The sequence below is a fragment of the Melopsittacus undulatus genome, chromosome 4 (assembly GCF_012275295.1).
Source record: "Melopsittacus undulatus isolate bMelUnd1 chromosome 4, bMelUnd1.mat.Z, whole genome shotgun sequence".
NCBI lineage: Eukaryota > Metazoa > Chordata > Aves > Psittaciformes > Psittaculidae > Melopsittacus > Melopsittacus undulatus.
This window is the reverse complement of record NC_047530.1, coordinates 83,644,318-83,671,406: the sequence shown is the minus strand read 5'-3', so window position 1 is coordinate 83,671,406 and position 27,089 is coordinate 83,644,318. Positions and strand designations below refer to the sequence as shown.

Below are 27,089 nucleotides of genomic sequence, written 5' to 3'. Positions count from 1 at the left end.
GTAAGTATGCATCTACATTAAGGCTTCCCTGATTTTTTTTTCCTTTTGCTCTTAACAAGGTTTTCTAACTATACCTTTCCCCACCTTAAGAGAATTCTTAGCTGTCAAAGAAAGCTACAGCTGTTGTGATGCCCCATCCATGTTTACACTTCTGTCCATCGCAAAGGATGTGATGAGGCTGGAGCTGTGTGGCAGAGCACATGGCTACAACCAGTGCCAGCGCCTGCAGCCAGGTTGGACCTTATGGCACTTGGGCCAAACAGTCTCTGCAGATAGCTTGCCTGCTCTGTCAGGGTAGGGAAAGCTCAGCAGCACCACTAAGATCAAGAAGGTTTTCCTGTTACCACCAGGTCCATTTGCGCACCAGGGTGCTCTCAGGACAGAAGACCAAGGGTACTGATAGGCTTAGCCAGCATGAAAACAGTGATGTCTGCAATAGAGTACACAAGGAGCATGCTTTGTGGTATTATTTATTTAGGAACTGTGAGTAACTACAGCCGTAGCGTTCTCATCTTTGCAATTCTGATGGTTTAACAAACTGGGAGAACATTAGCATATTTTTATTAAGGTACAAAATACAGCCCATTTTTGCCTAAAACATAAAAAAAAGTGTGAAAAGCTCTGTATGCTCTAAATCAGATTCAAAACCTTTCTGTATAAGGAGTTGTGGCAATACTGTGTTTAGTATGAGGTTTTCATCAGTCAAAAAGAAAAGACATGCTGGCAATCTGAATTTAGCAACAAAGATTAAAGCAGTTAAAACCCACCGTGTCATCCACATTAGTTGAGCTTTGAATGTAGAAGAGCAAATCATATGAAACATACACAACTAGGTAATATCAAACAAGCTAAGGCTGATATTGTACACACCTGTATGAAATTACGCTGACTACTTACTGGTGAGGAGTTAAGGTAATGGTTCTTTTAGAAGAGGTAACCTTGGAAATGCAAATGGTTGCACTTTACACACAAAAAGTGGAAAAGAAAAAAAATCACTTTGGGACTGATACATAGATATAAGACACGCTGGTTTGGATTATGCATATCACTTTGCAGGCTCTGGTATTACCTCTGAACAACAACAGCAACAAAATTAAAAAGTGCCAATACTGTGAAAGGAAAGCAAAGTTACTAAATCTGAGTGCATTAACCATTGCTGAGAAAACCCCTGGGGTTTGGGTGTTTCCATTTGGGTTTGGTTTTCTGCATTTTTGAAAAAATGCAGCAGCCTTACTGGTGCAGGTTCAAGACAAAAACAAGACAGTCAAGCTCATAAAGTAGGAATAGGTCCTATATAGGTTAAGATTCTTTGGAAACTGCTAAGTATAAAGGAGTTTGTAATCCAGGCTAATATCTTTTTTGCTACTCCAAAAATCTGTGGGAGTTTCCAGCTTATTATCAGTTGAAATCTGTTTTGCAATTGCCAAATAAATGCAAGTAAAACTGTAACTAACCTAGGATTCCATTCGCACACATGCACATCGAAGTCACGCATTGTGCAATAACCTGTTTTTTCACAGCAGCATATGTATGAATCATAAGTCATGATTAGACTGACCAGACCAACAGGAAATATTTGCAGTCTTTGTCGTTTCAGTCTGTTCCTTCAGTAGGCAGCTGTAACTGCACTGAAGTGACAGGTTCCTGTGAGGGAAAGGCAGCAAGGTGGGATCAGCTGGTTACAAGCAGGATCAGCAGCATCTCAGGAGACCACCTGGATATTTAACTTCAGCCAGTGTTACAGTGGCACTAACAGCACACTGAGAAAGGGCACTAAATGTGGTTAAAGTTAGGACTCTGAAATTCTGTTTGAAACAAATGAGAAATGAACCCTACCAATGTACAAATGGCTGTGCAGGCTGTGCCAGACCTTCCCTTACAGAAGACACTGCTCAGGGAGCAACCTGTTTCCTAGGACTGGTTAGATTCCCTGTATGTCTGGCAGGTGATTCCTTGTAAAGCAGATCTCGGGGAGCCAACTTAGCTGCAGTTTTGGCTGAGGAAAGTGATGGCATAGAGCAGTGAGTTCAGTAAACAGGCTGATTCTCTTTAAGATGTTCAGAATATAACTGTAGACTTGTTTTCCATACATTTGATTTAAAAATTGACTGGGCAACTTAGCTGATGACTTGCTTAACGTAAATGCAATCATGCTAGCAACTTTAAATCACCTGCTGATTTGAATTAATGCCCATAGAGAAAGCAAACAGGTATCAACTGATCATGCTGAAAAAACACCCCCCAAAGACCTATGTATCACACAAGGTGCTTTTGATAACTTTTTTTTTTTCTGAGCCTTATAAGGATAGTCTTTAAATATAATTTTATTCTTTTTTTTTTATTTGAGCCTTGTTTCATTCTTCCTCCTCTTCATCTTCCTCTTCTCCTTCTTTTGCCATTGTTTCCACGAGGAGTTCTGCAGTGCACGTGGCTTCCCCAAGGCTGTTGACAGCTTTGCAGGTGTATTTGGCATCATCGTCCCCACATACTTCAGAAATAGTCAAAGAACAGTTCCCATCCTCATCATAATCTATCTGGAAGTGACGGGATTCCTTGACAGGCTGGTCATCTTTGTACCACATTACCTCAGGGTCAGGATAGCCTGCAGCAGTGCAGAGAGAGAACAGCAATTACAATGAGTAAGATGTAGTTGGTTGTTACTCTAAGTTCTGTGTATGGACATGCCAACATGCTTATACACAAATATTTCATTGAGTTCTATTTAAGATAAATGTAGACGATGTGAGGTGCTTTTACTTCACATTTACCTGAAACAACTTTATTATGAAAAGCAAAAAATGGAAAGATAGCACTGAGATACTCACTGGATTCATCTTTCCACTACTTTAGCAGTGGCTGCAAACAGCTTTTGGTGTGTCTGGGACAGTCACCAGTGAGGGACTCCTGACGGCATATTTGAGGGTTACCTGACATTGCAGCTTTTGTGGAAACCACAGTTCCCAACACCGAGGTCTAGAATTTCAAGTGTAAGGTGTTTTGGACAACAATTTAATATCCTTCTGGGGTTGCTTTATTATGGCTATTCTGAATCTTCCTCCTCCTACAGTTCTGTACAGTGACCATGGCACTCCCATTTCTGTCTGTGTTTGTCAGGATAACCAAGGGAGTCTAAGAAAAGTATTTTGATGATGCATCTCAACAGGAGTTTTGGAACCTTTTGTGAAGCAAATGGTTTGCTGTACTCAGATCCTCCAGAGCAGAGCTGTACAATACGTGCTGGAGAACGATCTGTTGGCTGCTGTAACGAATTGAAGACTTGTTGCCTCCGCCAAGTTCTATTCTGCGATGGGGGGATGACTTCCCACGGAGCAGAAATAATCCCTAATACACCATGAAGGTTACAGCAATACACTGGAAAGTTTGGAACATCAGCATGGTACATCTATATATTTTATTCCATGCAGTACTTAGGCACATACCCCTCGCGCTGAGCATCCATCAGCAACAATAATCCATCCTCACATCTCCACTGTGAGGTGGGAAACACAGGCAGTGAAAGACATTAGGGCCACAGAAACAAACAAGCAGAAGGTCAGTGAGGCAGTTTCTGAACCTCATTTTAGGAGTAGAAATTGTCTAAAACACGTGCAGTATGGTACTGACTGTTCATTTTGTTTTAACAGCTCTTCCTAATTGCTAGTTTCCATCCATACAGCATCCATACAGCAGCTTCAGTTGCATTGCAAGAGAAGTGCTAGCAGTCTTGGCCTTCAGACTGCTCAGCTGAACAAGCCCAAGCTCCTTAACTGCCTTCTCATAAGCTTACTCTTCCTATCTGCATATTTCAGTCTGAGTTTTCTGTCTTGAAGTTGTAAGTTAAAAACCCCAAACAACAGTGCAGTATTTTCTAGATGTTACTTTTGTAACCAGCACAATGATGCTGTCATTCCTTCTCATATAAGTACACTGTTAGGAAGCTCTTTGCCTGTAATGCAAGGTCTGTATGGCTTACAATTATCTTGAGGTCACCTGAAACTTGCCTGTCATTTCAGACAAGTGACTTCCTGCTATTATTGGTTTCTGGTTAGCATTCTCTAAAGAGTATACTTTTGCAATTTTATGGTACTACATTGCATCTTGTTTTATCGTTTCTGCCCTCAAAAATCATCTTACTGTTCCTACTTGCTATGCTGAATTTGTGATTCACACATTGACTTTTGGAGTCCGCCGTTCTGTGGCAAGCACAGAACAAGCCCTTGCAGCTCTGAATAATTTCTGGTACTGTACCACATTCGTGCTGTGACATGCAGATAAAAGCAAAATGGCACCAGCTCAACAATAATATAGAAAAAAAACTGAAAAATTAAACAGCAGCACAATGCAGAAAGCTGGCAAAGAAGGACAAAAAGAAACAGATATGCTAATCAAAGTACCTTCAATTTTGCAGTCAAATCTAGCAGCACTTCCTTCCACAACCTCCATGTCAAGGATTTTTTTAGTAAAATATGGCTTTACATGGGGCTTTTCTTCAGCCACTTCTTCAAGGAAAGCATCTGGATAAGAGGGAAGAGATACTTAATGATTTTACAGGGCATGTTCTCAAAAAGACGCATTTTAATTTTTAATTACCATCTGGTAATGAAAGCATATTTTATTTTACTTAATTCTGTAAGGCTAATGGGATAATGAGGGCATTAGCTGCTTAGTTCTGTGCCAGTCTTTTGCAGCTGGATGAAGATCCAGGCCATAAATAGAAGGAAATTGAAATGCAGGCCACCACACTACAAATCATCTTTATTTATTCCTTGAATTTCTTTGTAACCAAATCTGGACTTTTGCTAGTCAGAGGGGCAATGAGTTCAGCTTGTGTCAGGCCCGCAGTCCTTGTGGATATGTCAAAGTGATCTGCTTGATTTTCAGAAGTGTCACACATTTGCACCTCCGACTGTTGCACAACACCAATCCACATTTCAAATGGGGACCTAAGGGACTAATGTAGACACATTGGGTTTTTTTCTTAAAATACCCCTGTGTGAGGAGCATGGTTAATGCAGAGTACAAGTCTTGGTTACAGTAAGTGTTAATACTTCATTGCTTGCTCCCTTGCATGAGAAGGCAATACATCACTGTAATCTTTATATAAACATGCATTCCCAAACTGACAGAATGTGCAGCTGACAAATCTGCCTTAATTCTTTGGCTTTAAAAAGGCAAAAGTTTACTGCCTGTACTTATACAGTGGCATTTTCAGTAGCAGAACAATATGGAAACAATGATTTTTTTTTAATTATTTCTAAAATAAAAAAAGAAAATGTGATGAAAAAAAAGACAAAGCGAGACAGAGCGTGCACGAATAACTAACTTGCTGATTTGTCTCTAGCATTTTGCTAGAAGTTTTAGTAAGACTGATTCACGGAGAGGTAAAAATAGGGTGCAGCAAAATTCCTTACCTTCATTCTCTACTTTGTCTGCATTTATAGGGCTGGTGGGCGAGCTCCCAGAGGCCTTCCTCCCACTCATACCAGAAATCATTGCCATGGACGAAAGTCTTCCTATTGCTCGGACAGCATGGCCTGTTTTCTAAGACATAACATAAAAGGCTTCTGATCAGTCCAGTCCAACAGGCATGTGATTTTCTGTAACAATCGTGCTTCGGACAAATTATCTGGGATCTCTGCAAACCTCACTGGAATTGTTGGACAAACTGCTTATATATAGCTCTGTTGTTTTAGGAGAGACAGAGCAGGCTGGTCTGAATTACCAAATTTAGTTGCAGATATAAACTTCCTCTGATGAACTCATACCTAAATGAATGTCTCTCTAAGCTGTGGATAAAACGCACTGCGCGAGAGGAGGGCCAGCAAAAAAGCTATGTCCTGTTTAACTGGAGCTTCACTCTGGTGGCGAACAGCTCTCTCGACAACCATATGGGCCGGACTGAGTTTTATCAAGGATGAATAACCAGCTAATATGAAATGAATGAGAATGTACCATCTGCATGATGGAAGCAGACCTCTGACAGGCTCGAGAATCAACCACCAGGATACTAAAATACGTTTGCGCTACGTTGACTCTAGTACAGACGTGTATTTTTGTACAGCTTGCATGAGCTTCTAAGAAACGTGTACAGTAGAATGTAAGAGGAAATGTAAGATAGATAAGGCCCTTTCCAACCCTAACTATTCTATGATTCTATGATTTACAGAATTTAATGTTTTGTAGGCTACTCAAAAGGCTGGATCCAGGATTTTATACATCAACTCCCCTAGCTATCAGAATGGATCCGATGAACATGCTACAACCGTTTCAGCATTAAGAAAAAAGAAGATATGAAGACCAAATATGTCAATAAAAATTATTAAACCAATTTCACCAAATCCATTAGAAACTTGCTGCTCCAACAGGACAGAAACTCTGGCTTAGGAGAATGAAACTACCACAAAATTAGGTCACTTTAAAGAGGCCAGGTGGATAAGCTTTCCCTAGCTGTTCAGGTTTGTTAAAGATAATTTAATTCCCCAGCCCTCAGTGGCATGGAGAGGGAAGGAAAAAGGGATAGCCAGACCCCCAGAAGAACAGGTAAAACTATACTTCAACTCAGATGCCTTTTCGTAGCCCAAAATGGAATCATCAGGTGTTATATATATGCAGCCATGCACCCTCCTACTGCGCGCCTGTGGCAACCAAACCTGCTTTACTGCATTCATACTGTTGAGTTCCCACCAGCAACAGAAACCACCTGGCATGACATGTTTCTCAGAATTATAAACATTAGAAATAAAGAGACTTATTAGGATAACTAGCCCAATTCTGCGTCCTCTTCATTACCTGCCATTTTCTTCTGGCCATGTATTTCTTCATCCTATCTTTGGACAGTTTTTTGGCTTCCATGGTTTTGGTGTCTTTTTGCAGCCAAGGGTGCTGAAGACACTGAGTACAATTTAAGCGACTCCTGTTTTTATATAAAAAGACTGGTCAGTGTTGCCATTAACCACAGCTGAACCTACCTCCTGTAACTTTATTTTGCTCTCTCTTTTACAAAAGCTGATTTTTCTGTTTCCTAAATTTAGCAACATAGATCACATGGCACTGCTTCCAAGCCATGCTTATTTCTTAAACTCACTTCCACAATTTCTGTACATTTTTCTGAGAGAAAACTGTGTATTTTAAGTGTTAATAAAACATTGTAAAACAAAGCACAAAAAGCCATATGTTTCAGGCATGGAACACATTCAGCAGAGCCACAGTGGTAATGATTCAGCTGCCTGATGCTGGCAGATCCCTGTCCCAGATCTCCTCTCCTTTACTTACAGAGATTTCTCCTTTCCCATCACTTGATACCCTCCTTCCTTGCAGCTCTGAACATTTAACAAAACAGTAATGTCCAAATCTCTACTCAAGGCACACCTATTCTTCACTTTGTTCATGGTACACAGAGAAATAATCCTCTGTTTTCCAACCATCTGATTGCAAACTTGTTGGAAGAAGTATGTTTGTCGGACCAATCTCATGCACAGCTACAGTTCGGGCAGAGAAGAGATTCAGAGCAGCCCTGTGGAGAAGGACTTGGGGGTGTTGGTCAATGAGAAAATGAACATGAGCCAGCTTCAGTGTGCGCTCACAGCCCAAAAAGCCAACCGTATCCTGGGCTGCATCAAAAGGAGCGTGACCAGCAGGTCAAAGGAGGTGATCCTGCCCCTCTGCTCTGCTCTTGTGAGACTTCACTTGGAGCATTGTGTGCAGTCCTGGTGTCCTCAACATAAAAAGGATATGGAACTGTTGGAACAAGTCCAGAGGAGGGCCATGAGGATGATCAGGGGACTGGAGCACCTCCCATATGAAGACAGGCTGAGAAATTTGGGGCTGTTCTGCCTGGAGAAGAGAAGGCTGCATGGAGACCTCATAGCAGCCTTCCAGTATCTGAAGGAGGCCTATAGGGATGGTGGGGAGGGACTCTTCATTAGGGACTGTAGTGACAGGACAAGGGGTAACGGGTTGAAACTTAAACAAGGGAAGTTTAGATTGGATATAAGGAAGAAGTTCTTCGCTGTGAGGATGGTGAGGTACTGGAATGGGTTGCCCAGGGAGGTTGTGAATGCTCCAACCCTGGCAGTGTTCAAAGCCAGGTTGGATGAAGCCTTGGGTGGCATGGTTTAATGTGAGACGTCCCTGCCCATGGCAGAGGGGTTGTAACTAGATGATCTTAAGGTCCTTTCCAACCCTAACTATTCTATGATTCTATGTATTCTTTCCTTCTTTGTTCAGAGTCTGCTGTAAAGAGGGCTTCCCACTGTGATTTTTTTTTCTTGCCCAATTACTAGATTTGTAGGAAAGCTGCCTACTCACAGGGACTGCACTTAAAAGCAACACATGGAAATAAATCTGGTAAAATTGCAACCCATTCAGATCAAGATGTGTCATGCAGGAATCTGTGTCACACAACAGTGAAGATCACAGCAGCCACACAAAACCTCAGTGTGCATCTTGCTTAAGGGAAGAGAAAAGCAGATTGAGCAGGCTGTTAAAAGAAAGTGTTGCATTCAGATGCTGCACCCTGCATGTAACGTAAACGAGAGCTGCACACAGAGACAGACAGGCACACAGAGCTCCTTATAAAGTATTGCCAGAGGTGCCTGCGTCAACGTGGAGATTCACAGTGGGGAAACAAGAATGGCATGTTCAACTAAATGCAAACATAGAAAGTGTATCAAGTCTGACAGCTTTACTTCATATCTTTCTTTAGTAGATTGCTGATAAAGTCCTTGGCATCATCAGAGATTTCATCAAAAGCTTCATCATCAAAGTCCCACGTTGCTGAGGTAACATTGGCTAGGGTTTCGTTGTCGTTGTCTCCCATGAAAGGAGAAAGTCCACTGACCCTAGGGACAGAATAGACAGACAGACACAAAACAAACAATGTAAATTTGCAAGTTATCAGAGGGGTATATTAAGATTATGCATGACATCTCTGCTGCTCTGCAGATCTTTATCAGTGAAAGCTTCCTTTTTAAAAAAAAAGGACTCAAAGCTAACTCCAGACAGTCTTATGGGAAGGAAACCAGAGTTTTGACTGCAAAACTGAAAGGAAAATTTTGCTGTTCCTTTCTTTTTTCTGAAAACATTTTTTTAGGTGAGAGCTAGAATTACATGGAAGTTGAGCCTACTAATTTACTAAATGATTTGTCTAGTTCTGCATAACTAATACTTCAATTTTCACACCAAATTCAGCTGAATAGCTCTCTTCTCTTTTTTTCCTGGTGCTTTCAGAATGACTTTGCTGCCTTTACTGTCAAACCCAATTCTTTTGTGCATTTTATTCCATTTACTCCTGCCGAGAGAGCCCAAGATGAAAGATGTGTAATGAAATAATGAAATCCATGGGATATTTTGTAAACAAAACCACCTTGAATTATCTAGGCAGATAAAACAGTGCTACATCACTGCAGGCTGTAGAGTTACACAAATGCATCCAAAAGTAATTTGATCTTTATATTCTCTATCTGTCATGATGATGCGTGAAATGGAAATAATACTCTCTTATAACCTAAGTTGAGCTTCCAAGGCTTTTTACTCAGCATAACTGATAAATTGCCACTGAAAGGCAATTTCAGAACATCAGGGTGTCATTTTTGGAGAGTATCTCCAGTCACGATCTGTCCTTTATGACACTGTGTCTTTCTGCATCCAGATACTTTTGATTTCTTTATATATCATCCTTTCAGTAAAAACTTTAAAGTGAAAGATTGCTTATTCCTTAGAACTACAAATTACTTAGGTTTTCAGGTCTCTTTTCTGACATGCAATTTCCATAATAACCTATTCTACATGAAATTATACAGTTTATTTGCTTTCTCTGTACAATCATATTAACCAGTTAAAACAACCACTTACAGTTCAACAGTAGTACATTAACAAAAAAAAAAAACAAACAGAAAAGTAAATGGAACTTATTAGGGTTCTGTAAATAGTACATGGACAAAATAATATATGAATATCATGATGCTACTGAATATCACAGAACAGACTGGTGGAAAAAGATATCAATATCAAAGTGGGCTACTAGATTAATAATATAATCTCCTCCCCAGATATTATTTTTCTAGTCTTTTGTTACCAATTACATTCAAAATCTGATTTGAATTTGTTCCTAGATTTTATTCCTATAAGCAAAACAGAAACAGACACTTCTTGAAGCCTCAGACAAAGCAGATACTAAATCTTTTACCATTTCTGGAAGCTGTGTGCAGTACAGCAGTCTAAAATCTTAGTGTATACTTCATAAATTTGATAGTAATAATACATGAGATGATGATAAAAGGTTTGTTTCTTCTCAGCCAGAAAAAGGTAAATCAGAACAGAAGGTATTTGCTGTCTTACTTTCCATTATATGGGCTGAATTCAAATGCAACAGGAAAACACGATTTTATAAATGTGTGGTGGCATTTATGAACATGTATTAGGTGCAAATTACAGAAAGCTGAAAGATTAACGTGCCAAAAAATGGGTACGTTAGTAACATAAATCAACTTTACCATGATTGTTCTCTTTGACACTTACTTTACTGGAAGAGACAAGGTTTATGCCTGATAGTGCTGGAGAGCTGGAATAGCTGCAGCACAGAAAGATTCTGCTCTGCTCTCATGCACATCAACTGTCATGGGCAGGTGAATCATTAAAACGAAATCTCTGTTCTGGAATCTTTAGGGCCTTAAACCTAGATCTACTCCAATATTTAAGATTTTCCTATTTATGACAATGTCATCATTCTCTATAATGTTTTAGAAAGTGAAAAATATCTCATCCACATTGCAATGTGAAGTTTTAGATTTCTGTCTGGGTTTCAAACACTGATTGCTAAGTGCCTCATTTATGACTATCTAAGTAAGTATGATAATCTCTCAGGCAATTCAGCAGCTGCTTTTAGTGTATACAATGGAGGGTATGTGAAAGTATTTCTTTAGTTCACTGTCAATGTAGGAGATGCACGTCTTCGCTTCATCTGGTTAAGCTTCTAGAGAACACACTTCCATAGCCCAGAACAAAACCAATCCCATTTCCCTCCAATACTCGATCAAAGTACTGCAAGGGCAAACTGCATAGTATTACCACAAATAGCATTGTGCAGCCCTTGTGCTACATTAGATACATTTTGGCCTATTTCCAGAGATTGAAGCTGCAGTGTTGAGAGACCATTTCCATGCTAAAAAGACTGCTACAGGTACAGAGACATTGCGTTTTGTGGAAATACCACTGCTCCACACCGCCAGAAGAGGCAGTGCTTAAAAAGACATCCAGCTTCCTGGGCAAAGAGATACTGCATGTCACACACAGCTTTTGAGGAATTAGTGTAAATAAAAAGAGAGAAGAAAACAAACCAACAAATAACTATGGTTGTTTTAGCTGCCTTTAAAAGAAAAATAAATTGCATGACAGAATTCTTTGGTAAAATCTTAAATACTATAGTAGGATTGACCCATCCCATGCATTTGGTAAATTACCACGTGAGTATCAGTGAAGCCTCCACTCACTTTGTTGCGAACACTGGTGTAACTGTACCCATTCAAATGTTTCAATGAACCTATTTTCATATTTCTGAATGTGCTGTTGCAAATGTATAAGGCTGACATAATTTTCTCTCTCTACCACGGTTCCACATTGTGAATCAGTTGCCTTGTCAGTTGCTTTCAAATACTTGAATGGAGAACTAGATCTTTGTCTACAGTCAAAAAACAAAATCCAGCAACTATTGTGGATTATAACCATAAATTTGTAGAATTATAATTAGCATAAATTTCACAGACTTGAGCCTTGTTTCTTTGTTTCTTACTAGCCATTTAAAGTAATAATGGCCCAGAAACTCTTTTGACAGATTATGGAAACAATTTCTTTTTGGAATGCTGAAACTAAGTGATAAAGATGAGCTACTGCTCCAGAAAATTAATATTGAGCTTACACTGCAAAGTTACTCTTAGACTAGCAGCAAGTTGTTTACTGAAAACATTTTTCCAGCTACTTGAGCAGGCATCTTCCTGGCATGTTAAGAACCATTTGTTTAGAACATCTTACTTTCCACTTCTAAATAAAGAAGCTATTTTACCCTGTAGAAGTTCCTAGACCATTTACTGTCCTGTTTTAACAAAGCTCTGAGTGCAGATTTAGAAATGTTAAGATCAAAAGGGTTCAGTGTGGTTGCTGGTATCATTGCCTATGTAACAAGCACTTGGAAATCTTTGTATTAAGATTGCCACTAATCCAGGAAAGACAAGTTTGCTGCATTGCCAAAAAAGTCAGACTCTGAGCATTTCTCTGCAAGCAGTGCTTGCAGCACCAACTGATTTGGATTGATGACAATTTGCATTGCATTAGCAGTGGAAAAAAGTAACATCTTAGTATGAAGAGTACTATCTGCTTCTGATAAATCTGTGCAGGTCATGTCAAGTAAGCACATGATAATGCCTGCACCCTGGAGATTATGTAGTAATTGCAGTACTTTACAAAGGAAATAACCCAAATAAATAGTCTCAGGGTACTTTGTGGGGGACACGCATCCACTGGACTAAACCACCTTTTCCTTAGCTGAGGGCTGGCTGACTCACACACTTGTCTCAGGGAAGGAAAAGGCCACTGAACCCAAGTAAAAGAAGACAGCTCATGGCTGGAGGAAGGGATGCGACTCTGTTCTCATCCTTTTTTATGTGCCCAGCAGATTAATGAGAAATCATAATTTTCCAGTGCCACTGAACAAATAATTCTTTTTCTGTTGAGCAGTATAGTCATGACATTAAAGCCCTCCTAACTTGCTTTATTGAAAGAACAAGGAGTGCTCTCTCATGTGTATATTAATGAGGCTTAAATTTTTAATGTGACATTGAGCCAAGTGTAAGCCAGCAGCGTGGGTGTCTTGCCTTATCAAAGTCCCAAGTCAGCACACTCAAAAGATGAATGATGCCTGAAGATCTTTCAACTAACCCAAACTACCAAACAAAGGAGGAATAACAGCCCTGATGAGTAACCCAGCAGATAAAAAGGAAATGGAATGTTTGAAGAATCATGGTGTGTGTTATTAGGAAGGAGTTGAAGGAAAAGAGTACACAGCAAGATCAAACGTGATATTAAAACCCAGCTAAGATACATCACAGTAATAAAATATTAATCGACAGAGATCAACTGCTCTGAAAAGATATAAACTGCCTGGCACTGATAAAGCAAGAAGAACTAGTGGAAATCAAGCAGAAGTTTGAATCAGCCACAGTCAAATCCTCACTGAAACAAGTCAGATTCTCCTGTGACAGAAGGAGAAGGGTTATCCACTTCCAGTGTACATACATGCAGGGCTGAAATCATAGACTGAAAATTGGCATGAAATAAAAATAGAACTTAGAAATTGTTTCAGATTACTAGATATTTGAAACACTGACTATCCAAATGGATCAGCGGAGAAGAACTAGAAATAGAAGAAAAAAAAACAACACCCAAACCAAATTCAGCAATGTCCAGATGAATAAATGGGACAGAAAGAGCTGGAAAGAATTCAGGATTTCTAAGCTTCATTAGATAAAGGTTACTGTGAATGCAAAAAGAAGCACTGAAATGGACGTAGACGGAGATGGTATATACAAGCTATAATATTTGTGGCCTGTTACTTCAAAGGCAAAAGATCAACTTAAGTCTTTATGACAGTACTGTGATGGAGAACAGGACAGAGAACAAGATAAAAGTGGAAGATAAACATGGAGTGGAGAATACAAATAGAGAAATTTAAGGAAGAAGAAAGACTGATGAAGAGACAGGACTCAATAAATTGTCCACAAAGATGAAAAGGATTTAATGTGTAGCTTAGAAATGTGGAAAGGGAACCCACGAGCCATAGTGTGGAATTAAGTCAGTTGTGCCATAAGGGAGACAGATGCAGCATCCTAACAGAGAGCACAATATCTGTACTTGTGCCTACACAGCAGAAGGCTGTTTTGCTCCAGGGTTTTGGAGGAGTGCTGTCAGCCTCTTTCCTACTTGAGATTACATCCCACCCATTTATTCTTCTACAGGGAAAACCCTTCAAACACAGAGATCTCTTCAGCAGCTCTTTGCTAAACCTGGTTTGTATTCATTGTTTTACAGCACATAATGGAAACACACTGTCTTTCTAGGCAGGTTACAGATCTCTCAGCACTCTAGAATCCTATCTTGAAAGAAGTGTTATGTCAAGTCATGCAAAGCATGCTCCCTGCTGCTTCTCTTAGGACATGTGATGGACACAGCAGCTTTTGGCCATCAGCTGCATGCAGCAGACCTGCATTGAACCCAGGGCTGCTGCAGTGCTTGCCTCTTCCTTCATGGCTTCACCATGTCAGGGGAGAGGGGGTGCAAACGCTAAATTACATGCACAGTGATGGTATGTGAGGCAGATGCCAAATAAGTGACTCTTGCACTTTGTGCATGAGATTTGGCAGTTCTGAGCATATACTCAAAACAGGGAAGCAGAGCTACAACTACAAAGAGATGCAGTTCTCAATGACTTTTATTTGCATTCTGTAAGGATGATGTGATGGTCCATTTTGGATAATGGCTCATAGTTGTGAATCTACAAAAATAGCTGGGCTTTAAGGAAGTGAAGAGAGACTGGGAGCCTGTCACTCTGGGATGGAGAGGGAAATTCCAAGTGGTGACTCACGGGTTTTCCCTAACTTCTGTTACTTTATTCTTGTGGCAAAAAAGACAAAAGCTGATTACTACTAATCATTACTGTGGGAACAGCTATGCATAAAAAGTGCATAAAAATAATTTTTTCATTGCATTTGGGTAACATAGCTTTCCAGTCATGAGATGTTAAATGAGCTTAAGGACACTTTAGCAAACAAATAATTTCATAATATGTTTCACAATGCATACTGGGTCATCTGAATCAAAGGTAACAACACCCCAGTCCCATCAGCTGAACATTACAGCATCCAAATATCTTGCTTCTGGTGACATAGAGAAGCTGAGTAGAAGCAGTTCCACCGCCAGTGGCAGACTGGTCTTTGGCAAGACATTTCACCTTTTCTCCATTTATTTCGCCTGCTCCCTTTGCCTTGTCTACTGAGATGATGTCAGTGTTCTCCAGCACATACTGTAATGGAGCAGCAACCTTGGTTACATACCTTAGAAGCATACACAACTGCTATCACCGATTTTTGCCTCGGTTGTCTGGCATGTCACTGCTTATACTGTGAACGCACAAAAACTATCATATACTTTGAGAACAAAGGACAGCAAAAGCCATTAAACTCCCGAATGTGCTCGTAACACTGTGGTTAATGTTTTATTCCTTAACGTGTGAAAGGCCTCTAGGGGGCAATGCAGCATTGATGTAACTGTTGGGTTTTCCATTGCTGTGCAGGCAGTCTGGGATCTCCATGCTGTTCTTCAGTGCTCTGTAACTCAGGAGGCTTCAAAAGCTAGAGAAATAAATGATTTGCTATCTGAGCACTGTCTGTGTGGCCTACATTACTCAAACTACAGAGTGACCCAAACGAGGTTTCAAGATCTAGAAAAAAATGCTGGAAGTGAATAGAAAATAAAGGTCCTATAAATAAACTGACAGAGTGAAGCGACCTTGAAGAGTGTAGCACACTTCACATAAGAAATAGAAGATAACAGAAACATTCAAAGTCCTTGCTGGGAATAAGAGAGTTGATGTAGTAGCTTTTGCACAGGACAAGAAAGATAATTATGTTGCTTAGTTTGGAAGTGAGAAGAGTATGAGAACTGGCAAGGCAAGCAGAATCATGGAAGAACTGGGTAAAGATGAGGCAAACAACTGTGCACTGCCAGGTGTAAGAGCTGCAACTAACCATCTTCTAAAATAGTTCTATGATCTTGATCCATGCTGCTTATAAATTGTATTAATCCTGTGGTTTGTTTTTAGTAATAAATTAAAATGCACTGTGAACAGAGAAGATAATGCTGCAGTTTGCCAGTTGCACACTTTAGAGAACAGAGAATTTTTATTAAACATGCTGGAGCTGTTAATTATAATACAAAAGGTGTGAAAAATTGGAGAAGAATTCAGAAGCTGATGGAAGTTTTGTACGTTCAGCAACTGTCAGGATTTGTGTTTATAGCAAAGATACTCACAAGATGTAGCAGATAACTCCTATACTCCACATATCCGTTTCGTATCCAATAGGTTCATAGTTTATAACTTCTGGAGCCACAAACTCAGGTGTCCCAAAGAGAACTTTCAGAGAACCTGCATTTTCTGTGAAGAATACAAGAGAAAACATTAACTGCTACATACAGTTTTTCTTTAAATAGAAAAAACCCACAATTATTCCACAGTGACATGAAAACCAGTTTGGTTTCATATTTGTGACTTTGTTAAAGATCCTTATCAGAAAAAGTAAATAATGCCAGAACTACTCTTTTCTTATCTGGTGCATGTATAGCAATAAAGAATTATTTATCCTATTACATAGCACTGTATAAAGCACATAATAAGAAGGTTCCTACTTGAGTTTCCACAAGACCAAGTCTAAGAAAGAACTTCTAGTGTTTAATTCAGGTTTGTATGTCCTGGAGTACAAAAGTGTTTGACCCTTCATCACTGCAGCAGTTGCACAGGAGGAGTTTGGGATTCCAGTGTTAGAAAGAAACTGAAGTTTTCACAAATTATCCGAGATATATCAAAGCTCAAGGATCTGCATGGTAAAGCTGAAGGACCATGTGGTAAAGCTCAAGGATCATATAGTAAAGAGAAACAGTAGTGACAAAATTAAACTATTTTAATCCAACACGTCTTTTATAGTTTAAACAGGAAATAAAATCAACAGTGAAGTTGCATGGCTCTGAAATTTGAAGTGGCACAGGTCAGTGGTGAAACAAGAAAGGCAGCAGATGACACACACATGTCAGATCACTACCTTGTCAATAAGACTAGGCTGGAGCCTGCTCTCAACACCAGGCTTGCCTGGAGGAGCTCCAGGGTGTTGGAGGGGTATCACAACTGCTTAGTCATCAGCTGCCACTCCAAACTTCTATTCAGCTGGCCTGGAGTACAGGTGTCCTGCATTTGGCTCCGCTCAGACACAATGTGGATGCTTCTAAAAGGGTCTACAATGAAGCTAATGATAGTAATATGAGATGAAAGAATGAGGTCATGGGACACATGAACTCGTTTGCTCTTCTGTTGACCCATCAGTATTGCTCTACTGGAAAATACAGTGATGAAGGTGGAATAACCTCTTTGTAACTTAGTATTGCCCGTTTATGCTGTCAGTGTGCAACTATGAATGTATATGTCTAACTTGTTAGAATTATTTAAATAATGCAATTATCAATTGCATTATGTTTATCTTTTGTGCAAGAGTTGCATCCAGATTAGGCACAGTAGAATCACACTGTGAGAAATCATCCCTTTCCCTAAGAGATTATAATCTAACCAAAACAGATCTGAATGAGAAGAATTACAGATGTAACAAATTCCAATTGTGCTCTTGTTAAGGTTACCACAAGTACAGTAATTGGAAGCTCTATAATCAAAAGAAAAGCTTAAAAAGATCTCAAAACTCAGCAGATCAAAGTTTTGAGAAGACTACAGTAGAAGCTACTTGTCCACAACACTGGAGCTTTGCAGAATATTTTTATTTACCAGCTCTTGCTCTCTCAATTTTTGCACCATAAACGCTGATCCCAGTACTGACTCCACACCTACAGTTACCTCCACTGAAACATTGAAAGCTGTTAAACCATTTCATAAGATGTAACCATATGCCCAAGTTAGTACTCTTTTAAGGTGTGCAAATCTCCAGTTTACCAGATTAAAATTGAAGGGTATGTGAGATTAATAACTTGCCTAATAATCGAACAGTATGCTTGAGACAACTTTCAAGCACTACAATGGTAATCCACTCACAGTCATGCCAGTTTCACATTTTAAATGCTGTGAAATCCTTGCTCTTCTCAGGTATGGTGATAGTAAATTAAATACAGAAACCTCATTTTCACACATTATCCCTGCTTTCAGAGACCCTTCCATGCAGAAAGTACCCATTTCTAGAGACACAGACAGAAGAAAGCCAGGGATCAGCCCCAGGAAACCCCCTAGACCATCCCGTGCAAGTCCACCAATAAGTCCTTCCTGCCAGATGTCTGACTAGCCTTTAAAAAGCACATTCAAGAGCTGTTCCACAACATCCTTATACTCAAATAACTAGACTTTTCTTACCCCCCCACCCAAAAATAAGATCCTTTTCCTAATATCCAGTCTAAACTGACTTAGGCTAAAACAAGAACAATGTCTTCTCCAAAGTGTATAAGTAAAGAGTGAGAGATCACCCTTCCTTTTCCAAGCACAGACAGGAAGCCCGAGACCCCATCTTCCCATTTGCCTTCTTTTTAGGTCAACACCTACATTTTTTTCCCAGCTGCCATTATGAAAAATTATTGAAATTTGTCACAAAGAATCTATTTTCTGGAAGCTTCATCATGCTTCATCCAAATCGCAGGCTCAGATTTTTACATCCAAGTTTGGAAGCTTTTCTGTGCACCGTGTAAACTACCATGAGCCACTGTGTATGCAAAAGGCTAGTTTATGAAATGTGCAGCCCATAGGTCAGAGAAATGTATTTACAGCTTGAAACAACTGATACAGTCTTTATGTGTATAAATGAAAAAATAAAAGAATAGACCTTTTCAATGCAATAATATGTCAAATCTTTACCCAGCCGTTTAGAAGCTTGGTTACACAAGTAAGATCTCTGTTTGGATATCCCTTAGTCCAGATAGAAAGCTGACAAGCTAGCTGGAAAGGGTTGCTGAAACTGTGTATAATCAACTGATTGAAAAAAATCTTTACAGTACTCAAAACCCATTCCCTTTTCTCCTCAAGAAGTTTATCTTAAACAATTTTCTGCATGTGCTCCTCAGCACACCAAAAAAGGTCAGGAAAATATCCCTCTGCAGCTTTGGTATTTCCTGACAGTGCAAGAGAACTAATTAGCTGGAGGAGATGACTGCAGAAGGGGCTGATTCTAATTCCTTTAAAACTGATCAAAACACTGAATTTTAGAGGCATTAATTTGCACTAGTTACAAAAAAGTTAATCTCAGAAGTGCAAAATCATACACTGTTCCCTTCAGTAGTCCATTGATTGAACAGTTTCGGCTCAGTCACGGTCAGCTCCATACTCTGAGGGACTGAAATCAAAGCCAAAGTGAATTTAAGTGCTAATTTCAATATCAGAAAGCTTGAAGGAACACCAAGTGGCGGAATGTGCCCTCAGCGCACTACATAAGACAGTTGGCAAGAAGAGGGTACTTTGTGAGAAGTGTTTTGTCAATTTTTGTAAGTAAATGAAAGAGTAAAAATTATTTTCTACTTTTGGAAAAAAATCTGATCTAAAATGTTACAAACATCTTCATGATTAACACGGTGCTTTTGCTTTATGGGCATGGAATGGGAGGACACTTTCTCTTCTGATGGAAATGCCACACTCACCAAGTTATGCAGAATGGCAGGCTGATGAAAGAAACAGCAAATGCCCATAATTTAACTTTGCAAGAATCATCAACATATTAAGCCAAATAAATGTAAATTATTGTAAGATCAAAATCAGTGTCAGTGCCCATAGCTCTCATCTTTCTACATCAAGAAAAGCTATTTATAGGTTAGAGACTACATGTCATGACTGCAGCAGCTCAGCAGCTAGTGTCAGCCAAGCAATACACAGTGATGCCACAAGATTAACAGAAAAATCGAAAAGGTGATGGAAATGAACGGACTACTGAAAATAAGATCTTCTTTTTGCTAAATGTGGGTTGGACTGTGGTTTGAAATTGAAAAGGTAGTTGAGTAAATTCCTATAAAAAGGCCATTCTGTGGTTACATGGTATCTCTTGTTGAAATCCACTAAATTCAGCAGTAAATATATAGTTTTCAGGCTGACAGCTGGGACATCATGGGATGAAATCTTTCATACAACTCTGATAAAAAAAGTGCAGCACTGGAACTTACTTACCAGTTAATCTATTTCCTCAACAACAACAAAATTCAGTTCATGCTCACAGAAAACTATTGCTTCCACACTGGTGAAGGAACATAAATGGCAACAGTATCTTTTGTTGTTTTTGTTTTTTTTTTTAAATGAATGAAATAAACACCTTATCTCAGAGCTTGCAGTATCCCTGAGACCAAGATCCATGCAACTTTTGGAGTTGAACATCATCTAAAAATCCCCTATTCATTCATCATACCATTTTTGGTTTGTTTTAGTAAAATAATATTCTTGGGTATGCAGTAGTCTGTTACTAAGTGTGGAAAGAAGCAGGATGAACAGCATATAGGCAAGTAACAAAATCCAGAAGGCTGCAATTCCAGGCTGCACTCTTACAAAAAACATTAATTGTTCTACTTTTTAATAAGTATTATTTTGTTTAAAGAGGGACGGCAAAAGACTACAACTAAGAATTTAGCTATGGGCCCCTTTATGTAGAGAGCAGCAATTCATATGAGTTGTTCCAATCAATTTAATGGGAGAAGAGCCACAAATCTCAACTCTCCCAGTGTGACAGGTTCATGAAGTATTTTAGTTCCTTTGAATTCATGGAATGATTTTTTTTCTCTTGTGAAAATACAAGATTTAAAAAAAAATCAGTGTGTGATGTTGGTAATGTTTAACAGTAAGAAACACAACTGAAGGGCTGCTTTTTCAAGCTGAATTAATGCTGGGCAATATGAAGAAAAGAACCCTCCAGGGTGTTTGGATTTCAAATTGCAGAGCATGGTGAAAGTCCAAAATGGATGATAGGAAGCAGCTAAAACCAGTGTAGAAAGGAGAAGAGCTAGCTTGTCAGGTGGAACTTCCCCCCTCAATCCATTGCATTATTTTTAAGTAACACTATTTTATTTTATAATTTTGAGCATGAACAACACAGCTCTTTATACAGTTCCTCCCTTGTTTAACATCTCAGGTAACAGGTTTCTATTTAGGATAAGAAATGATAAAACTAATGTGGAAATGTTAATTGAATGTAATTATCCCTATCTGAAAGGCTTCTAGAACATCACCTTAACTCTTACTGATACAAAATTTCAAGGATTTGTAGTATTAATAAAGATCAAGGTTTTGTTCTGTTTTTTACAGTTAAGAGAGTTAGTGGTTTATGGTTTCCTGTAGCAACTATAAATATTTGTTAACATTACTACTACTCTATATTTCAGCCTGTAATGTACAGGGATACCCTAGCTGTAGAAACAGACAAGTAGACTGTATACACTTCACTGCAAACTCCTCTTGCAGATGAGGTGCCCTACTCTCTTTCTTAAATATCATAGAATCATAGAACAGTTAGGGTTGGAAAGGACCTTAAGATCATCTAGTTCCAACCCCTCTGCCATGGGCAGGGACACCTCACACTAAACCATATCACCCAAGGCTAAATATCTTCTTTTTCCCTTTTCTACTTTTTCCCTAAACCTGTAAGTCTTTATAGGAAACATATCTATTTACCCTTTATATACAAAATATATAAAATAATATACTAGGAAGTATTAATTACTGTTTGTCCTGCCCTTTTCCCCATATCATATTGAAACAGGCAGAAAAGTCATTACCCAGTCTTCTCGCAAGTCCAAAGTCAATGAGTTTGATACTTGTACCAGTCTTGTTGACACACATAATGTTTTCTGGCTTCAAATCCAAGTGGACAATACCCTGCTTATGGATGTACTGAACTCCTTCTGAAATCTGCTTCATATATTTAATGCACTCTCTCTCTGTCAGTTCAAAGTCTTCATCAATGATTCGTTCAAAGAGTTCTCCTCCAGAAACCCTATGAAAGGCAGAATAAAATGAGGACTTCTGTAGCATTTTCATTTTGGGAGTAATCAAACTATTTTGTTTACAGAAAAACAGATAATTCAAGCTTGCATTAGTCACTTCAAGACACAACCTATGTTTTGCAATGGCATTTTTCATACACACAAGGATGACATATGAAGAATCACCTCCTTTGAGCAGTATAAATCAATAGGTTTTCTCCATTCTGAATCTTTTTCCCAGATTAGAACTATGAAACACTCACACTGTTATCCCAGGCAGGGATGTAGCTAGATTTACATCCGGCCTTTAGGATTCAGTCACCTGCAGCTGGCAGTAAAGTGTGTGCCATGTGATTGTCATCCTGCTGACATGTGTTTATACACAGCTCAACTCACTGCTTCCTTTCTCCCTATGTTCCATCACTGCAAAGTGCTGAACCCAGGAGAGCAACTAACATAATTAAAAAAAAACCTAAAATACATGGGATGTGTCCCAGGGAAAGAGGACAAAACTTCTATTAGAGGAACAAATGTTTGGGAAGACGGGAGATTGGGAATGACAAAGAAAGGCTGAAGAAGGAAAAATTCAAATATATGGTTAATTGGAATGCAAAGCTTAAAGGGTAAATTATTGACCCAAGTGAGCTCAGAGGGAATTTCCTCCTTAGCTATGACAGGGCAAGGATATAACCCACAGCTCTTTCAGTGCTGGTATTTTTAGCTGAGCCATTGTTACACTCTTTATAGATCAAATCCATTTTTATGCTTATTTAAGATGTGAAATAATTGGTCTTTCCAGGGTAGAAGCTCTTGGATTAAACTGTTTGTGGAACTAAAATGGGACATTTTTAACCTAGACTTAATAAAGCAAAATTTAAGTCATGTGGGGGTTTGTTTGTGTTTCTTTTTGTTTGGTTGGTTGCTTTTGGTTTGGTTTGTTTTTTTAAAAAAATTCTGAGCAATCATTCAACTGATTTATCTGATTATGTCCCAAGATGGGAAATATTTTTTGCATGCAGTAGGTGAATGACCCTTACAAAAAGGAGCAAATGGTGAAGAGCAGCTTTCCTTTTAGAAATCTGTTCTAAATTAAATCATAGAATCATAGAATGAAGAATCAACCTTAAGATCATCTAGTTCCACACCCCCTGCCATGGGCAGGGTCACCTCACACTAAACTATGTCACCCAAGGCTCTGTCCAACCTGGCCTTGAACACTGCCAGGGATGGAGCATTCACAACCTCCCTGGGCAACCCATTCCAGTACCTCACCACCCTCACAGCGAAGAACTTCTTCCTTATATCCAATCTAAACTTCCTCTGTTTAAGTTTTAACCCATTACCCCTTGTCCTATCACTACAGTCCCTGATGAATAGTCCCTCCCCAGCATCCCTATAGCCGCCTTCAGATACTTGAAGGCTGCTATAAGGTCTTCACGCAGCCTTCTCTTCTCCAGGCTGAACAGCCCCAACTTTCTCGGCCTGTCTTCATACAGGAGGTGCTCCAGTCCCCTGATCATCCTCGTGGCCCTCCTCTGGACTTGTTCCAACAGTTCCATGCCCTTTTTATGTTGAGGACACCAGAACTGAACACAATACTCCAAGTGAGGTCTCATGAGAGCAGAGCAGAGGGGTGGGATCACCTCCTTTGACCTGCTGGTCACGCTCCTTTTGATGCAGCCCAGGATACGGTTGGCTTTCTGGGCTGCAAGCGCACACTGCCAGCTGATGTTCATTTTCTCATCTTAAGCTCTGAAACAGAACTGGCTCTAAACTGAGTGTTCATTTTAAGTGCTTCATGGGCTTTATATGGCTTAATATTTTGCAGCATTCATGCTTCTTGCCAAATGGAATTGCACATTTCAGTTACAGAAAGAAAACACACAACTGAAGACTGGCCTTGCCATGTCTGCAGGTTGACAGGTATATGATTATATCCCTCATGTGCTAAACTGAAATTGAAACATCTGGAGTTCTGGACAGATTTCTCTCCTTGGCTATAAGATTTCAGTAAATATATAATTAGAAATGCTACTGCAGTTTCCTCTTGACATGAAAATAGGAAGAATAGCATATGCTTGACAAACTGAGAGGCTACATTGGATTATAGCATATATGTAACATAAAACCAAAATATTGTTAAAACTGTTGAACAAACTGTTCTAGTAAGTTGGAGATCTAGTATTTTGTTACTCCAGTAAGATATTAACAGTAAGGAGGTGTTTATGAAAGCATCTGAATGCAAAATAGTTATATATCTGGAGCACTCTGTGATTTCAAATTATAACCATCATAATACTAAACAGTACCAGCTGTTTTTTTGACTATTTAATACAGAGAATGATGACTTCTTTTTACTGTAAAAAGTGCCATACTTTTCAGATCCATAAACCAAAAAAATTTCAGAAGTTGTACCATTGTTTCGAGCACCACCTTTTAGCATATTATTTGGAAATTAACTACTGTTAATAAATATGCATTGTTTTACACTTGGATCGCTAGACCATCTGGTAGCATCATAGGTTAAACTGCAACTGCATTTTTAGAATGCACATTTTGTATTTATATTCTGAGCCAAATCTATTTTAATTTTTGCCAGGTTAGGAAGCTGAAATGAACCGATGCAGATTAGGTTCTATGTATATACAAAAGAAAAAGTCATCTTTCTTCAGACAGTCACAACTAGTTCAGAATCCAAATCTCTCATTCTTTACTAGATTTTCTTCTTTTCAGTCTTCTCTAGGTGAGGTCACAGAGGAAAATATTCCTGTCTGTAGAGTCACAGAATGCACATTTTAAAAAATATCTTATTAGAAGTTTTGGTGATGAAGGACAGTGAGAAGAATCTACCTTGGGGCTACCCAGGGCAAATACTCAGCTGTATTTTAGTAAATCTCACTTCAAACAAAGAGAAAAACCTTAGCGACTTGCGCCGGGTTAAATCACACCAGAGGAATGGAGTTTACTATTGAATTTTTTCTTTAATAATCTTAATTTGCAATACAATAAACGTTTAATCTATGTCAAATTAAACTAACTTTCTGAAGTATGTAAAGACTCTGAGGCAGTTAGCTCCTGGTGCTGAATGCCATCCACAACATCCTGCTATTTTTCAGATGTTCGTTTTCCACTGAGATGCTTGTTGTGGAGCCAGTATATTGCTATATTTGAAAAGGAAATGCCTGAAATTTGTCCCCAGTTTCTAGCAAAAGGTAGATGGGGTGGTTTCCAAGGAAAAGCATATCAAAGATTTGAATCTTTCTAGTGTTTGATTTTAAATGAATGATGAAAAATTATGAATTTATTATAAAAATGAAATCAAACAGTATAAAATAGTGGCATGAAAAATATTAAAAGAGATTATGAAGTTCAAAAAGCTTTGAGAAAAATATATGCATAAAATTAAAATCTTAGGAAAAGTATCAGTAATAAAAATCCAAAGGTGCTCTTCATTAATAGTGGAGGGAGAGCTGCTACATTCCAGTCACTGCTAAAATCTGGTTTCAAAGGAGGCTGATGGCAATTGAGCTTGATCTATGTGAAATCCGTGCATTTAGACTCTGATGGGAATAAAGAAAACAGCTTGGATACTAAGAAATTTGAAGGTATTTTCCACAACTTCTTTGATATTCAAAGAATTATTAGCTTAATAGCAAAACCAGAAATGATCCACCTGTGGCTGTCTAATAATACAGGTTCATTTGCTGTGCTGGGACGGTGTCAAACAGGTATAGAGGCTGCCAAGAGTCATCTGACACGAAGATGTCACACAAGCAACTGGCTGCCCAGACCTGCTCCAGAGCAGGGACAGACTGCTACTACCTGCCTGCTGCTGGAAGAACCATTTCTCCTCCAGTCGACACTATGGAAAGTTCTTTGTGTGTGGGTCAAATGCCAGAAAAGGTGGCTACCCCAAACTAAAATCACACCCTAGTTAGACTGGTTAACAAAATCACTTTAAATTAGATTGCATTTTTCTGTATTTTTAAAAGTAAAACCCCTTTGTTGGCAGGAGGGAACTAATGGAGTGTAAAGCCATATGCTATTCAAAACTCTTTATACATTTCCTTGTTTTCCATTAGGTCTGCCAGAACCCAATTCCAAGCTAAGTAGGGCTCCCTTCCCTTACCATCAGCAGCTTGCTCAACTTCTGAATCTAAAAATAAAACCACTTTCTTGCACACAAGTTCCAAGGTTGTGTAATGGAGATCCAGTCTGAAATGTGCTATAGGAGTTTCCACATAATCTAGGCAACTGCCAAGCGAGCAAAACAGACATATAGACTTTTGCTTCTAACAATTTATATCTTATTTAGCACTTCCAGCCAGCAAAACACCTGCTGCTGCTTCTTGCAGCAGACAGCACTTGAAGTAGATGTGGCAGCACAAGAGTGACTGATGTAACTTTCTGGAAAAAAAAGCATCAGCACGGATCAGGATTTCATTTTCTTTCCAGCTGCTACTACCACAAGCACTAGAGGCATACCAAGCAGGTGTGTTATGAATAATGTAAGCATTGGGCATGTTGGTCATTATTGTTTATGAAGTCTGACCATTACTTTCCATCCCATGCTGTGCTTTTCTTATAGCGAATTCTCTCAACTAAAGGAGAAATTCCCTTTGACAACTGCTACACCTGGGCCATCACGGAGAATCTGTGTATTGACATTAGGGGCAAATCAATTCATGTTTAATTATGGGTCTTTTGGTGGGAAACAGTCAGTGTAATCAATCTTTCTGCATCTACTGGTATAGATTTAGAACATTCACTGTGTTCATCTGAGGAGACTTTTTTAGACAGCACTCCTTTATTATAAACGGTTTGCAATTGGAGTATATATATTGTTGCAGAAAAAACACATCAGACTTATCCTTCAAAGTCTCTTAAAGAATATAAAAACTGGATATAGAACTTGATGAAAACTAAAATGTTCCTAACACCTCTTGGGCATTATAAATTTGCCTGGCTGAATTCTTCATGGAAATTCAAATCTATTGTTAAAATGTAGCTTAAATGTTTGCATTCCCAAGCATATCTTTTTTACAAGCTCTTACACACCAACATTCAATTCTCTGCACAAGACAACTTATCAGTGTTTAAGTAAAATTTGACATGAGCTTTTACAATACATGTTCAGAACTGCCTAAAGAGAGAAAGATTTTTTCCTTAAACATATATCTGGTTCTAAATGAAAGCCCAAACTGCAGCTAACTTTTTTTCTCTCTCCTCCCAAATTGGCAATAAAAGAGTAAGCAGCAGAAAAACACCACAGGTACTTTAAAAACCAAACAAACTAGACAATAAAGGCTGTAACACATCTCTCTTATTTT

The 27,089-nt window shown here is 38.9% G+C and overlaps 1 protein-coding gene across 2 annotated transcripts in view; it reads right to left on the bottom strand.

The window, feature by feature from the left end:
• Nucleotides 1-454: 454 nt before the first annotated feature.
• The window catches only part of MYLK (myosin light chain kinase), a 159,932-nt gene continuing 133,297 nt past the window's right edge, over nucleotides 455-27,089 (bottom strand). For both annotated transcript variants that reach the window (XM_031053069.2, XM_031053068.2), the window contains 7 exons: nucleotides 21,553-21,770; nucleotides 16,078-16,201; nucleotides 8,688-8,840; nucleotides 6,790-6,913; nucleotides 5,412-5,541; nucleotides 4,395-4,514; nucleotides 455-2,602 (listed from right to left, as the gene is read on the bottom strand). In XM_031053069.2, the coding sequence (XP_030908929.1) occupies nucleotides 2,355-2,602; nucleotides 4,395-4,514; nucleotides 5,412-5,541; nucleotides 6,790-6,913; nucleotides 8,688-8,840; nucleotides 16,078-16,201; nucleotides 21,553-21,770 (1,117 nt within the window). In that variant the 3' untranslated portion in view covers nucleotides 455-2,354. The remainder of the gene's footprint in view (nucleotides 2,603-4,394; nucleotides 4,515-5,411; nucleotides 5,542-6,789; nucleotides 6,914-8,687; nucleotides 8,841-16,077; nucleotides 16,202-21,552; nucleotides 21,771-27,089) is intronic.